The 15307-nt window shown below is 43.3% G+C and overlaps 1 protein-coding gene across 1 annotated transcript; it reads right to left on the minus strand.

The window, feature by feature from the left end:
• Positions 1-13403: 13403 nt before the first annotated feature.
• On the minus strand, positions 13404-14705 carry LOC134201740 (uncharacterized). Its single transcript, XM_062676987.1, has one exon. It carries the CDS (start codon positions 14703-14705, stop codon positions 13404-13406), a length of 1302 nt encoding a protein of 433 aa, XP_062532971.1.
• Positions 14706-15307: the final 602 nt, after the last annotated feature.

A 15307-nucleotide genomic window follows, 5' to 3' on the forward strand; every position in this document is an offset into this window, starting at 1 on the left:
GTATGTTGCGGTGTACTATAGATAATACATTATAGAAAATATATACATACAATAAACAAAATATATACCGTTTACATATAATATGAAATATATACTTATTATTATATACCAATATACATACTTACATACAATACATACTAATATACTTACATACACATAATACATCAACAGTATGGAAATAATAAATGATGATGCAAACAAACAGCACTAAGAAGATAAGTAGTGTTCCTTCACCATTCTTTTAAAACAGTTTAAAGTTTGAGCACTTCTCACTGCATCCGGCAGAGCATTCCACAATCGAACCGCCTGGACGGTGAATGAATGATCAAAGAATGATGATGAATGCGCCGGCATTTTCAGTCTCAGGCTATCTGATGATCTCAGGGAAAAATTATGCGTATCACGTAGGAACTCGAAACGTTCTTTGAGATATATGGGAGCATGGGGGTTAAAGAGAGTACAGTATAGTAATGAAAGGACATGAGTATTGCGGCGAAGGCGAATTGGTAACCACTTGAGTTTAGTGCGAAATTCAGATACATGATCATATTTCCGTAAACCAAATATGAATCTTATGCAGAAATTTTGTAGCCGCTCAAGTTTATCAAGTTGTGTTTCAGTTAAATCAGTATAGCTGGCATCGGCGTAGTCAAGAATTGGAAGAAGGAGAGATTGTGCAAGCGCAGTTTTAGTGGCAGTTGGAAGAAAATTTCGTAACCGTCTCAAAGATCCAGCTGTTGCAAACACCTTCCGGCTAACCTCTTTTATCTGAGCGTTCCATGAAAGGTTTTTATCAATTAAGATTCCTAAATTTTTCACAGTATCGCTGATAGGAATTGGTACGCCATCAAATAAAATAGCCGGAAGCTGCGACCATTTCACTTTCGAGCACAATCTTGAACTGCCGACAACAATGACCTGTGTCTTCGACGGGTTCACCCTCAATCCATGCGAATTACTCCAACGGGATAATATTGATAAGTCATTATTCAGCGTCTTCATCGCGTTGGTCAGTTCTGACAAAGAAGTTTGTGTATAGATCTGTAGATCATCTGCATACAGGTGGTAGGAAGAAGTAAGTTGTATAGAAATAGAATTTATAAAAATTGAAAAAAGTAAAGGGGATAAAACGCCACCCTGCGGTACACCTACGTGCGTTTCACACCATGAAGAATAGGCATTCTCACAGTGAATACGCTGTCGGCGACCAGACAGGTAACTTCGAAACCAATCAACCACGGTCGGAGATATGTTAATGGAGCTAAGGATGGCTAGAAGTATGTCGAACTCAACGGTGCCAAATGCATTACTGAAATCCAGCAATGCCAACACCGTCAGTTTCCCACTCTCCATGCCAAGTCTGATGGCATCCGTAATATTCACCAGGGCTGTGACTGTGCTATGACCAGGACGAAAGCCGGATTGGTAAGGGTTTAAAAGCTGATTCCTTGTAAGAAACTCATTGAGCTGGTTGTGAATCAAGCGTTCTAAAACCTTTGAAAGGAACGGTAAAATGGAAATTGGACGGTATTCTGAAAAGGATATAGGATTCGACTTTTTTGGCAGTGGTGTAATTTGTGCTTCTTTCCAAGCCTTTGGAAAGATGCCGCTAGATAATGAGTGATTGAGGATATGACAGATAACGGGAAGGATTTGGTCCAGGATAGGAAGGATCATATTACGGGCGACACAGTCACTTCCAACTGCATTGGAAGTTATAGATAATATGCTCCGCTTAACATCACAAGCCGTTAGGTGATTAAAAACAAATGGAGAGCAATTTGGGACTGGAAGAGATGAAATATGATTTAATGTTTTTGATTTAGTTGTCCCATCAAAATCGGACGACGCACAGAAATGTTGATTTAATAAATCAATACTCGAATGAGATAAATGAGTGTTATGTTGTGATTTTCCAATCCCCAGTGATCTAAGAAATTTCCAGACTTTAGCTGGATCTCCATTTTCGACAGCACTATGGATATGTTGGCGTTGTGCACCCCTACACACCCTGTTGCAGTGATTACGGATGCGGTGATAATTTGTGCCATTTTCGAGGGTAGGTTTTTTCTTATATTTTAATTTAGCAGCCGCCTTCTTGATTAAGATACTTTTAATTTCATTAGTAAGCCACGGCGCTGGCAAATGTTTTATTCTTACTGGTCGACATGGTGCGTGCTTGTCATATAGACCAGTTAATTTTGCATTGAACTGATCAACTTTCTCATTGATTGAGGTTTTTTTTTTTTTTTTTTTTTTATGATTGAAAGTTTACTGGTGGCCCGAAGGCCTTTCCAGTTTCACCAGGACAGGTGGGCGAGCAAAGGCTCAGCCAAGAGGGGTGGGATTTGCTAACAACTGCCCGAGCGCCTCCGAAGGAGACCTAACAACTCAAGAGCAATTGTTTCGCGAATGAATCTACTACCGGATCGGAATCGCGACCCGCTGAGAAGATCCGGCGAGAAACTCAGCGGGCTGATGCATGGGTTAGGTTGCACGTCGACCTCTTTGTCGAGTTCGACGAGTACGGTTACCGGGGTCCCTAAGCCTGCCCCTAGTATTAGAGCTGAAGGCATCTAATGCAAAGGTTATTGGATCTGATGGATCCGTAAGGACGTGTCTAGGGCGTCGACGGTGACTGGCTCCTGCATGATCAGGATTCGGAGAGTAGTCAGCGGCGGCAACGATAAGGCGATTATCATGACGCATAGCCTTATCGAAGTATCGTTCCGACGCTGACTTCATGTATTTCCGAATTGATTCGAGGCCCAGGTCGTCGTGTAGGTCAACGTTCCTCACGAACCACGGAGCGCCGACAGCTAACCTGCAAAAGCGGGATTGTAGGGATTGGAGGGTGTCTATGTGTGTGCGGGCCGCGTGAGCGAACACCACACTCGCGTAAGTCATGACGGGCCTTATGCAAGTTTTGTAAAGTGTCACCTTGTTCCGAAGGGACATTTTACTCCGCTTACAGATCATGGGGTAGAGTCTACCGAGAATAAACGCGGCACGGTCACGGACTGATTTTATATGCGGGCGGAATGTCATCGATGCATCCAGGGTAACGCCCAGGTACTTGACCTTCCTGGCCCAGGGTATGGGTTGTCTAAAGAGAGTAATCGGGGGTGTGAGATTCCTCCTCCTAATCCGGGAGGAAATCCGTGTGGAGCTTCCCCTCTGAAATAGCACCGCAGTACTTTTCGCTGGGTTGATGTCTATGCGCCATTTTCGGAACCACTGTCCTAGGGCTAGGGCTGCGCTCTGAAGCTTCTTCGCGATTAGGGACTTATTTCTACTAGAATAGTAAACAGTCGTGTCGTCGGCGAATAAAGCTAAATGGGTCGGCGGCGACCGGGGAATATCGTTGACGAATAAGCTAAATAGGAGGGGTGAGAGGACAGAGCCTTGCGGGACTCCAGCTGTGAGAGGTCGTGGGGAGGAGCGGGTTCCCTCGACTCGATATCGAAAAGAGCGGTTCGACAAGAAGTCCCGTATGATGAGCACGAGACTATCCGGCACGCCCATGTTGAATAGTTTGAAAATCAAACCATTGTGCCAGACTTTGTCGAACGCTTTTGCGACGTCGAAGAAGAGAGCTCCCGTGTATAACGGTTTTGGTCGATTAAGCCCCACAAGAATGTGCTCCGTGAGGCGGTGCACCTGTTGAACGCATGAGTGATTTGTACGGAATCCGAATTGTTCATCGATGAGAATGCCCTTGGATGAGACGAAATCTCTGAGGCGCTTGTAGAGCAGACGCTCATACAGTTTGCCTAGAGACATGAGGAGGCTAATCGGGCGGTAGCTCGTCGGATGATTTTTTGGTTTACCGGGTTTATGTATGCCGATAACGTCCGCTTCTTTCCACACCGCGGGAAAGATACAGTTCGCCATAGCGGCATTGAAAATAGATGCCAACATCACGATGAGTTGGACGGGTAGAAGTTTAATAACGCGGTTAGATATACCGTCGGAACCGGGAGCCTTGCGAGGACGTAGGTCTTTGATCAAGTCTTTAACTTCCATCGGGGTGACGGGTGGTAACGCATCCGAGGGTGGCAAGGAGGCTCTGCGTTCTACCTCACTGTCTACTAATTCTACATGAACAGGGTCCACGGATTGAGTGCTGGGCGTGCACTGGGTTTGCAATGTATCGGCCAGCAGCTCTGCTTTTTCGTCATCATCAAAGGCCGCGAGTCGGCCTGAGGGGCCTACGAGGGGGGGCATAGTTACTACCGTATCCGATTTGAGAGTACGAGCTAAGCGGTAGTAAGACCTTTGGGAGGGCGCGAGTCCTTCTAAGAAATCAGACCATCTGGCATCTCGGACTTCGGCGATGCGAGACTTTACGTCGCGTTGTAGGGCACGCATTCGAATACGATTTTCCGCGGTAGGATACCTGTCGTAGGCGCGTATCGAGGCGTTCTTAGCTCTAAGGAGTTCCCTAATATCGTCGGACAATTTGAAGCGGTGAAGGAAGTCCTCCGCTACAACTTGTTTCGATGACCTATCTAATGTCGAGGTGATGTGTGATGTTAAGATGTCTATGGCTTCAGCGGTATCCTGAGGAGACGGGGTAGAGTCCGGGTTAAACGGGAGCGATGGTGGATCAGATTCAGCCAGGCTGATGCCCAGCGTGTGCCAATCCACCACAGTCCTCGTGACGGGAACGGAATCGGGAGCGCGACCGAGCTTCATGACGACGGGACGGTGGTCTGAATCTAACTCTGAAACTACTTCGATCGAGTGTAAGCGCAGAGTTACGTTTTTTAATAACGCTATGTCGAGTATATCCGGGCGATGCGCGATATTTAGCGGGTAGTGAGTCGGGGTTAACGGAGCGACGATATCGAAGGCGAGATCATCGACTAACGCGTCAAGCCGCCTGCCATTCGGGGTTGTGGTGTGTGAGTTCCACCTGATGTGTTTACAATTTAGGTCGCCCGCCAGAATGACAGAGCTCCCCATACCGAGCAGCGCCTCAATATCACTGCTTAGAACGATCTTATCCGGTGGAAGATAAACGGACGCGATAACGATCGGCGCGTGTCCCGTCAGTGAGATTCGGCACACTGATGCTTCGATATTAGCGAGCGCGGGAGGATCGAGCGGGACGCAATGCAGGGCTCTTCTATAGTAAATAACGGTACCACCACCACGGGCAGAGAGCCTGTCGTTCCTGACCATGTTATAGTTCGCGATTTTAGGGTCACGGCGCGCGGGCTTAAGTAGGGTCTCCTGCACTAAGAAAATGTCAATTTGATGGTCACGCAAAAAATCACAAACCTGATCACGTTGATTTGCGAGACCGTAAGCGTTAAAAAATCCTATTGTTACGGATAAGGGTTTTATTCTACTAATGTACGCCATTGATTACCGGCGGAGTGAGGGGAGGACGTACGTATTTAACGACGCGTATACGTCAGCGTATTCTTGCACAACGGCGATAAAATGTTGTGCAGTGGAGGCGGCGCGAATGGCGTCACCCAAAGCGTTAACACGCTCAAAGTTGATCGACTGAAAAAAGTCGATCGCTAGAGCGAGATTTTCGGACGCGGTCGGAGGGCAGGTCGCGGGGGAGGGACGTATCGCGGGGGTGGGACGAGTCGCGGGGGAGAGAGTTGTAGCCGTGTTCGTGTACGGCAACGGTTTAGCCCAAGCCGAGACGCTGGGCACCGACGCCGGCACGAAAGCAGGCTTAGCCTTCGGCACAGAGGGTACCGTGGCTTTGATGTCTGGGCCGGAAGCTCGGAGGCGGTTTTGACGGGCGACGCGGCGATTTATTTTTGGAGCTCGGGGGCATCCACGGTAGTTCGCGGGGTGACCTTGTGTTCGGCACAGGACACAGCTAGGCGGTTCCGTCGCGGTTTTTTGGTCGCGAGCGCAGAGGGCCGTGGCGTGATCGCCCAAACACTTAACACATCGGGGGCGCGCGTGACAGTTACGGGAAGAGTGCCCGTACAGTTGGCAGTTATGGCACTGACTAGGAGTGCCTTTTTTATGGGGGACTTCGACGGCAATACCGGAGAGCCTACAGACGGTTCGAATGTTAAAAATTTGCTTACCCTCGGGGGTAGGCTGGAGGGCGACTAAAACCATATTGTATGGCTCCCTACCGCGGCCGGTGTGCATGCGGTGCACGGAATTTACTGGTAGGCCTTGTTCTATCAGATCTGCCTTGACGAGATCGGCATCTAGCTCCTTCGGGATTCCACGTATGACAACGCGGAGTTCGCGCTCCTCCTGGAGCGTATAAGTGTGGAAACTTATACGCTCCTTTCGGAGGTAACTTGAGAGGGCCCTATGGTCGTCGGGTGTCGTTACTTTTATTTGAATCCCGTTGGCGAGATTACGGGCGCTGGCAAAATTAATATTTTTGGCCTTAAGGGCCAGGGAAACTCGGTCCCAAGCTGCCTTCTCTTGAAGGATAACCGGGGGAGGGGTCTGAGTTTTAGATTGCGCCACCGGTCGCGGCGACGGAGTGGCACGGGCTGGAGGCGCAACGGGAGTCTGAGGGCGGGGGCGCGACGCGTTCGCGGCTTTGCTAATTTTAGCGGCCGCGAGAGCTCGAGACTCCGCGGCACGCTTCTTACCCTTTTGTACCAGGGTGAATCCATCCGTCGATGAGGCGGGGGCGAGGTCGACCTCCATCTCCGAGTCAGAGTCGGAAGACGAGGAGGCGGGCGCAGGTGACCTACAAGCAGGAGTTTTGGAGGGCGCGACGGAGGCCGCGGATGATCGCGCTGCTGGAACGGTGGCCACGGCGGACGACGCAGTAGTTTTACTCGCCAGTATAGGCGACGCGGGAACGGCAGGCACGACGGAGGCTGCGGTGCTCGATGTAGACGCTTTGCACGCAGGTACAGGCGACGCAGGAGCAGCGAGCACGGCGGAGTCTTCGAGAGAGCTCGCAGTGTGATTGGCCTTGAAAGCCAGAAACTCTGAGGCGAGCTGTGGGTGACGAAGTCGGAGGAATTCCACGAATACAGCGTCCATGATCGCTGAGTACCCAGGTGGGGCGGCCCCGGGTCTTGAAAACACTCGCCTTGCGGCGAGGCCCCAACTTCTCGGACCTGAGCGGTTCTATTGAACACAGGTGGCAATGCGGCGCGATTACTACAGGACAAAGAAAAAGCACAACAAAACAGAAATTACAAAAAGAAGCAAAACAAATAAATACTTGCAGGAAAACACTTTGTCGGCAAATGTTCCACGAACACAAAAATAACTAAAACAAAACAAATAAAAGCTTCCAGGAAACACACTTGGTCGGCAGATGTATCACAAACACAGGCCGCGCGAACAATGGCCGGGCTAACAAAAGCCGGGCGAACAAAGACCGGGCGATCGAGTGGACGATGAGCACGTCCGCACGTGACGGGTGCCTCTATCGGAATGATTGAGGTAGAACACGTCAAAGCAGTCCAGTCAATGCTGCCTGCATCTTCTCGAAGACTTTCAATATCCATACCGTTAAAACTGCGCAGCAGAAGAATTTTTGACTTAGCCTTAGGAGGTCGTACTTTGTATGAGACGAAAATGAGATCATGATATGAGAAAGCGTCAGCTGAACATTGTCCATGGTCAGCCACGTAATCAAGAGAAGTAACGAAAATAAGATCAAGAAGTGAAGGAGCACAGTTTGGAAAATGATGTGTCGAGTTCAACGGTAGAATAGTTAAATTTACCGATTCGATCATCGAGTGAAATAAAGTACTGCGAGAATTATTTTTAAGGAGGCATGTGTTAAAGTCACCCATGATAATGGTATGAGTATATGAAGGCATTATGTTTTCTAGCAAAGTTTCAAAAGAAGTAAAAAAATCTATACTTGACGAAGGACAATAATAAACACCAAGTAGCATCTTCGTGTGTTGAAGTTCTATTTCAAGAAATAAGTGCTCGCCCGCACATGGCGGTGTAGGCTGGGCCGATACATTAACAACTGTACAATTAAAATATGAACGGATATAAATGGCAACGCCACCACCGCCACCAGTAATACGGTCGTTCCTAAAAAGTTGAAAACCAGGAATGGTATAAGATGTAGACGGAAGACATGGCTTAAGCCAAGATTCTGACACAAGTATAGCATGGATATTCTTAGAATCAAAACTTGCCAGCATGTCAGGGAAATGAGCCGGAATACTCTGGGCATTGATATGAACGACATTAAAATTCCTGGGAACACCAGAGAACCGTGAAGACAATGTTTCTGCTAAAGAAGGCACACTAATATCGCTGTTGTCGCTGTTTGCTGAATAAAAAGTTTCAGATTCACTTGTATCTGTTGAGTTGAGCATATAAGTAGAGAAGATAAGTATATATATATATATATATATATATATATATATTATACACAATATCAAAATATCAATACGGTTATGAATATATATACAAATTAATAATACCCACCAACTGGGAAAGTGTCTATGAAAATTAATTTAACTATAATAGAGACAAAACAAGCCAAAAGACAAACAAAATAACAAAATAAAAGGAAATCAAAGTAGCAAAATAGAATACCTATATAAAATATACGTAGCAATTAGGTAGTATAATCTTATTAGAAAATGAAAACATTAAATAGTAAATACAAGGCAAAAGAAAAAGAAAAAAAGAAAACAAAATAAATAAATAAAAGAAACTAAAATTAAAGAAATACAAATCAGAAGCATGAGTAGCAGTGAAAAGATTACAGTATACTTAAATTCATCTCGACGTTTTCTTTATTAAGCTTCGCTTTAAACTTAATACGTGTAATTTAGCTGTATAGACGAAGATCCTTTTGCCACTTGAAAGTTGACAGTTAAAAAGTTTTCAATATCATGCACTGTCACTGTCACTCAAATATTTAAATTTAAAATTAAATGTACCTACCGACAAAAGGCTAGGTACTTATAAGCTAAAAAACAGGTAGTTTGAAATTAATACTACATTATTAATATTATAAATTATAAACAAAATTAACGATAAAATGTAAAAAAATCATAAAAAATAATAATTAAAATGTTTATAAGGAAAGTTAATTTCACTTTGTCACCTGTTAATCCTGTTATACACAAGAAAGGAAACAAACAAGAAGCAAGATTATCACTATCACTTTCTAGCAGCAGCGCGCTTTGCCTTTACCACAGCCGGTTTTGTAACAGCACGCTTATGAGCATCAACCTCAGGGACTGCCTCCGATGTGTTCTTTTGAAGATGATTAAGATCTCGATGTGTAACGACGCGATGTTTGATGCCATCCGCTCCCAAAATGTAGACACAGCCATCCTTGGTCCAGACCTTCTTCATGCCGAATCTACTCCGTGCAGCCATGAAAATGTCGTGCCGCGCTTTCGTCAGAAACTCCGAAATAGTAAAGCCGGTACCCTTTAGTTTTGTTTTAGAAAACCAAACTTGACTGCGCATTTCATACGTTTGGAATTTTATCAGTATGGGACGAGAGCCTTCGGATGTTGACAATCTATTCATACGGTGACATCTTCTAATATCAGCTGAGGAGAACTCGGCCAAAGCAAGATGACTGCCTATGAAATTAGACAATACCTGTTCAATTTGCTCACCCTTAGTCTCAGCTACTCCGTGAAAGATCAACATTTTTCTACGGCTGCGAGTCTCTGTATTATCCTGCATGCGCGCGAGCATCTCCACCTGCTGTTGCAAGTTATTAAGTGCCTCAGTAATGAATGCCCGAAATGACGAAAATTCCAATGCCAAACTTGATGATGTGGTTGATGGTTCTGGAGACTTGTTGAGCTGGGCTTCGAACTTCGCCATACGTGCATTAAACAGCTCTGACATCTCAGCCAGTGAAGATTCAAGTGGATTCATAGTAACAGAGCAGTGAAGTGTGTAGAAGTAATTAATTGTAAGGATAACACTTGTCCAGCTGGTAGGTACAATCAGTTGTTAGAATAAATCATATAAATAATGGTGCCGTAATTTTTTCTTATTTTACACAATTTCCACAAAAACACAGTATTTTCGTTTCAACACACAACTACCCACTCACACACAACTACCCACACTTAAAGATGCCGTTCAAGCTGCTCAAGACGAGGAGACTTCAACAGCTGCGACTACGGGAGAAATTTTGGGTATGTATAAAAAACCTTTTAATAATTTCAATCAGAGCAGAGGCCGTAGTTCTACCTACAGAGGACAACGTGGAGGTCGTGGCAGACCGTTCAGGGGACAGCCACGTAACCAAGGTTATACAAACTATTACAATACTCGAGGAACATGGTCTAGAGGCAGAGCTGATGGCTACAGACAACAAAGAGGTAATTTTCGTTTCAACAATACCAAATATCAAGGTCCGCGAAGTCACAACGTTAATATGATAAATGAGCCTGCGCAAAGTACTGAAACGGAACCCCAAGTATCATCATCTAATCAGTTTTTTCGTGACCAATAGAAATAATATGATTTTAGCTAGTGATAGTAACTGTTTCATTTCGTTAAATTCATCGTTAGGTCGTGGAAAAGTACATTATTTTCTAGTAGACTCGGGTGCGTCATTATCGGCGTACAATTACAGTGATGCGCTTGAATATAACATTCCAATCCATAAACAGAACATAAACATAAATGGATTAGGAGGCACAGTCCAAGCAATAGGATACGTTTATTTACCTTTGACTGTGGGTGATCGAAATATAAGCCACAAGTTTTATTTATTTAATAGCCTACCAATTAAGGCGAGTGGAATTTTAGGTCGTGAATTTTTAAACAAATACAAAGCTCAATTAGACTTCTACAAAAACATTTTAACACTTTTCATCGGTCAAATATCTATTTCTTTGCCATTATGTAAATTCATTATCATTATATTCATTATCATCATAAAATCATTATGTAAATGAATGTAAAGTTACTAGTTAAAGATATTACTGGTACCTAAAAAATCTAGTTCAATGCAAAATAGTGAATGGAGATTAGTAATTGACTATAGAAAACTGAATAATTGTATAGAAGATGATAAATTCCCATTACCTGATATTACAGACATTTTAGAATCCTTGTCTGGTAGTATATATTTCACTCATTTAGATTTACATCAAGGCTACTATAATGTTAAATTAGAAGAAAATAGTCGAAAATTCACTTCATTCTATTCTGGACAATACCAAATGACTCGAATGCCTATGGGATTAAAAACGAGTCCAAGTTCCTTTTCTCGCATGATGAATATAGCTCTAGCGGGTCTCACTTACGAGAAATGTTTAATTTATTGCGATGATTTAATTTGTTTTGGCAGAAATCTAGAAATACATAATAAAAATTTACAAGACGTTTTCGAAAGATTGCGGAACGTTAATTTGAAATTGAATCCTGCTAAATGTGATTTCTTAAGAAAACAGATTTTGTATCTAGGACACGTTATTTCAAGTGAAGGTATAAGGCCTGATCCTCAGAAAATAGAAACAGTAAAAAACTATCCATGTCCTAAAAGTACCGACGAAATAAAAAGATTCGTAGCTTTTACAAACTATTACAGAAAGTTTATTCCAAAATTTGCAGAAATTACATATCCTTTAAATATGTTAACAAGAAAAGGTGTGCCCTTTGAATGGAATAGTGAATGTCAGAAATCATTTGAAACATTAAAACAAAAATTAACATCCCCACCTGTTTTAGACTACCCTGATTTTTCTTTAAAAAATAAATTTATTGTACAAACTGATGCTTCAAAGAACGCATTGGGAATAATCTTATCAAATGAAAATGGTCGACCAATAGCTTATGCTAGTAGAAGTTTAAATAAAGGAGAAAGAAATTACCCAATTATTGAGAAAGAACTACTCGCGATAGTTTGGGCTCTAAAATATTTTCGACCGTACTTGTATAGCCGACCTTTTAAGGTACGCACGGATCATAAACCTTTAGTTTATTTATTTATTTATTTATTACACTTCATGTAAAATTTACATTGGCGGACTTAATGCCTAAGGCATTCTCTACCAGTCAACCAAAGGTAGTGCAGAGTAAATAGTGGTAGGTGCAATGATATTTATATTAGGTAACGAATACATACAAAAAAAGTATATCTACATATATACAAAATCACATATACATATACATACATACATATATACACACATACATACATATAATAGTTTATACAGTATTAAAAGGAATATATTAATAAATTTCCTTAACAAATAACTTCATCAAGTTCATGACGATTCCGCTAACTTTTCCAACAGCATTCGCCGAACCCTTAACTTGAACGTGCAGCGGTTAGTAATAGTCCTGATCTCGAGAGGAAGCGCATTCCATAGCAGAACAGATTGCACGACGAAAGAGTTACGAACATAACTAGAACTATGTGTGGGACAACGAATTAATAGGCTATTGAGAGAACGTAGGGCCCGCTCATGGCTGGAGTGAAGATATTGAAAATAGGAAGTTAGATAGGAAGGAGGTTCGGGAGACATAAGTAAGGAATGAAGAGTCGTCAGTGTCCGTAAATTACGACGCTGGCGAATCGGTAGAAGTTTGAGCTGAGCACGATAGGAAGATATATGATCATATTTACGAAGATTAAAAATAAATCGAATGCAGTTATTAAGAAGACGATCAAGTTTATTAAGAAGGTCTGCATTCAGGTCAAAATAACACACATCACCATAATCAATTATAGAGAAGATCAAGCCTTGTACTAGCATAGTCTTGGTCGCTGATGGTAAGAAATTCTTGAGGCGATACAGAGCACGAAGAATTCCAGAGGTTCTTTGTCCAACGTAAGATACTTGAGCTTTCCAGTCGAGTGTGGAGTCTATGTAAAGGCCTAGGTTCTTAACCACGGAACTTAGGGGAATTGCTGTACCATTATAGAATATAGGTGGGAGTGACATAGTAGTTAAGCGTTGGATCATACGAGGACTGCCCACAATAATGGCTTGGCATTTCGTTGGATTCACAGTTAAGCCAAACTTAGTTGACCAACTGCATATGTAGTCCAGATCCTTATTTAGCTGGTTTATTGCCTGAGAAATAGACTCCACAGTCGTCTGTCTATAAAGCTGCAAGTCATCAGCATACAGATGATACGCACACTGAAGATTATGTGTTAAGAAATTTATAAAAATAGAAAATAATAATGGAGACAAAATACCGCCCTGGGGCACGCCAGAGTTGACACTACACCAACTTGAAGAGGTGTCATCAATACGAGTACACTGCTGGCGTCCCCGAAGATATGATGAAAACCATTCCAGTGCTGTAGGAGAGATCATAATATAGGACAAAATAGATAGGAGGATATCGTGATTGACGGCATTGAACGCATTTGAAAAATCAATTAGTACCAGTACTGTGACTTTAGTGTCTTGCATACCTGTCCTAATGTCGCCAACCACTTTAAGGAGAGCGGAAACGGTGGAGTGACCTGGTCAGAAGCCAGACTGGTAAGGGCTCAATAGGTTGTTCCGGAAAATAAACTGCGACAATTGTTTGTGTACGCAGGCCTCGATCACCTTGGATAGAAAGGGAAGAATAGATATGGGCCTGAAGTGATTTGGAAGGGAAGGGTTAGGAATTTTAGGTAAAGGAAGAACATAAGCCTTACGCCACAATGAAGGAAAAGAGCCTGATGATAGGGAAAAATTTGTGATGTGCCATATAGCTGGCAGAAGATGATCCAGGATTGTGACGATCATACGGCGACTTATATTGTCACAACCCACTGCGTTCGATTTTATGGACAGGATAATATTTTTGATCTCATCCACAGCAACCGAAGAAAATTCAAAGAAGTCAACATTAAGTCGAGACAAACCATTCAGGTAGTTCAAGGTGCGACATTTCGTTTGATTATTTAGTGGTGTAGCAGAGGAGAAATGAAAGTTGATGTCATTCAAACTTATCGTCGCCTGAAAATCAGAGTGACGCTGTCTGCCAATACCCAGAGTTCCAAGGAATTTCCAAATATCGGCAGGCGAAGCGGAATTTATGTTTTCTAGAATGTGGCGTCGTTTAGCGTTACGTATCATCTGATTGCACCGGTTCCTCGACACTTTAAATTTAGTCCAGTTATCATTACACCGATTCCTCCTAAATTTTCGAAAAGCCCGATCCCGGCGCCTCATAGCCATCCGAATACCTTCAGTCATCCAAGGAGCTGGTGGGCGTTTCAGTTTAATTTTTCTGATAGGCGCATGAGTGTTGTAAAACCCAAGGACAACCTCATTGAATATGTGAACCTTTTCATCTACCGAGGGTGAAGATATTAGTTGGTCCCAGTCCACTTTAGAAGCGTCTTTGCATAGATTTTCCTTATTCATACGACCAAAACTACGCATGGACAAAACCCTGGGCTGTGGTTTAGGAGGTTTAATCGTATAGGATAAAAAGATGAGGTCGTGATGGGAAAAACCAGGAGCAGGATATTGACCGTGAGTGGGTACAGAGGTAGGAGTGGAGGTCAGCATTAGGTCTAGCCAAGTATCATCGCCATTAATGTTGTGGTGAGTAGCCTGTAGAGGCAAGACATGAAGACCAGTAGACCCAATGATTTCCTGAAGTTTACGGGAACGAGAGGACAAAGGAGCTATGAAGTTGGTGTTGAAATCACCCATGAAAATGTGATGTGAATAATCTGACCCTAAAGATTCCAGAATCGGCTCGAGACTGGAGAAGTAGTCGACGTTGGGGGGACAGTATACGACACCGAGAACAATTTTTGCTCCCTTCATAGAAATTTCAAGAAAGAGATATTCCACAGGTGTAGAAGAATCAGCAGACGAGCAAGCTATTGTTTTATAAGAAATGTTACTGCGGAGATATATAGCAACGCCGCCCCCTCGGGCATCGATACGATCATTCCGTATTAAAGTAAAGCCATCGAGAGGGTAGATAGCAGAAGGTAAATGAGGCTTAAGCCAACTCTCAGAAATCAAGACAGCATGAACGTTAGTGTTAGTGAAAGTAATGAATAAGTCATTGTAGTGACTTGGTATACTTTGAGCATTAATGTGACATACATTTAAAAGGCAGTCAGATGATTTATCAAACGTCTGCCGTATACAGTCTCCAAGGGAATCGGGAAGTGAACAATAACTATCGTTATCAGATGACAGCATAGAATCATTAGCAGAAAGAAACGAATCATCAATACATTCCATTGTATATGACGGCGTTAACGATATTTATGTTATATAGCACGTGCAATAGGAGTGACTCACACAAGCCAGGTGCGCCGGCCGTGTCGTTCCACTCGTAAACAACAGCTGCAACAGAAGTGACTCATAAGCCAGCTGCGCCGGCTAGTATAAAAAGGCGGAACGTGCCTTGAAAT

This window comes from Bombyx mori, chromosome W (genome assembly GCF_030269925.1).
Source record: "Bombyx mori chromosome W, ASM3026992v2".
In the NCBI taxonomy this organism is placed as follows: Eukaryota; Metazoa; Arthropoda; class Insecta; order Lepidoptera; family Bombycidae; genus Bombyx; species Bombyx mori.